At 41.7% G+C, this 824-nt stretch overlaps 1 protein-coding gene across 1 annotated transcript in view; it reads right to left on the reverse strand.

Moving 5' to 3' along the window:
• Window positions 1-3: 3 nt before the first annotated feature.
• The window catches only part of ACOT6 (acyl-CoA thioesterase 6), a 9,839-nt gene continuing 9,018 nt past the window's right edge, over window positions 4-824 (reverse strand). The window contains exon 2 of the mRNA XM_011949602.1: window positions 4-658. Coding sequence (XP_011804992.1) covers window positions 53-658 — 606 coding nt within the window. The 3' untranslated portion in view covers window positions 4-52. The remainder of the gene's footprint in view (window positions 659-824) is intronic.

The raw sequence follows: 824 nt of genomic DNA on the forward strand, positions 1-824 counted from the left end.
GAGTTGTATGAATAGGATTTTTATTAATGGTATCTGGTCTGTGGCTACAATGTTATATTTTGCTATGCTTGACACATTTTTTACCATTGAGATGTTTACGGAAGAAAGTTTGAATTTGCTGCCAGGCATCTACCTGTGCCTTTGAGTGAGCCTTTGGCTCACCTCCATAGAATATTGCCTCACCCAAAACAGCATGCACAGAGGCTCTAGAAGGAGGAAAATAAGGTGGGTCAATACAGTGACCTGTTTCTGGGTAACAGATTATCTGGGGTCTTTCTTTCCCATGAGCTTGTAGCCTTTCAGAGGCTATCTGAGCATAGAATTCACTCTTCCAGTTTTGATCATCCATGCCAACAATAAACAAGAAGGGCCCCTGGGCCTTTTCCAATGGAATAAGACTTTGGTGATTTCGTTCCTCCAGTGGATTGCTCCAAGTGTCCATAAAAGTGAGAAATCCTGACTTAGTGATTTTTACTTTTCCTAGATCATCGACAAGTTTAGGAATAATCATATCCTTGTAATGTAGAGGAGTTACTGTGTTGGCTACACAGGCATTGATAAGTACAGTGGCTGTGATGCCCTTCAAGAAAGAAGCCATTGAGAGACATAGGTCACCTCCTTTGGAAAATCCAAGAAGCCCAATACTAGGACCTTTCACCTGTTGAGGAAAAAGAGAAGGAAACAAGCTTAGAGTTCACAAATGGAGGACACAGACAGTGATTTTACATTCTCCAAGTAGCTTTCTTTTTTTTTTTTTTTTCTTTTTTGAGATGGAGTCTCGCTCTGTCGCCCGGGCTGGAGTGCAGTGGTGCAATCTTGGCTCA

The sequence above is a fragment of the Colobus angolensis genome, unplaced genomic scaffold (assembly GCF_000951035.1).
Source record: "Colobus angolensis palliatus isolate OR3802 unplaced genomic scaffold, Cang.pa_1.0 Scaffold3, whole genome shotgun sequence".
Classification (NCBI taxonomy): domain Eukaryota; kingdom Metazoa; phylum Chordata; class Mammalia; order Primates; family Cercopithecidae; genus Colobus; species Colobus angolensis.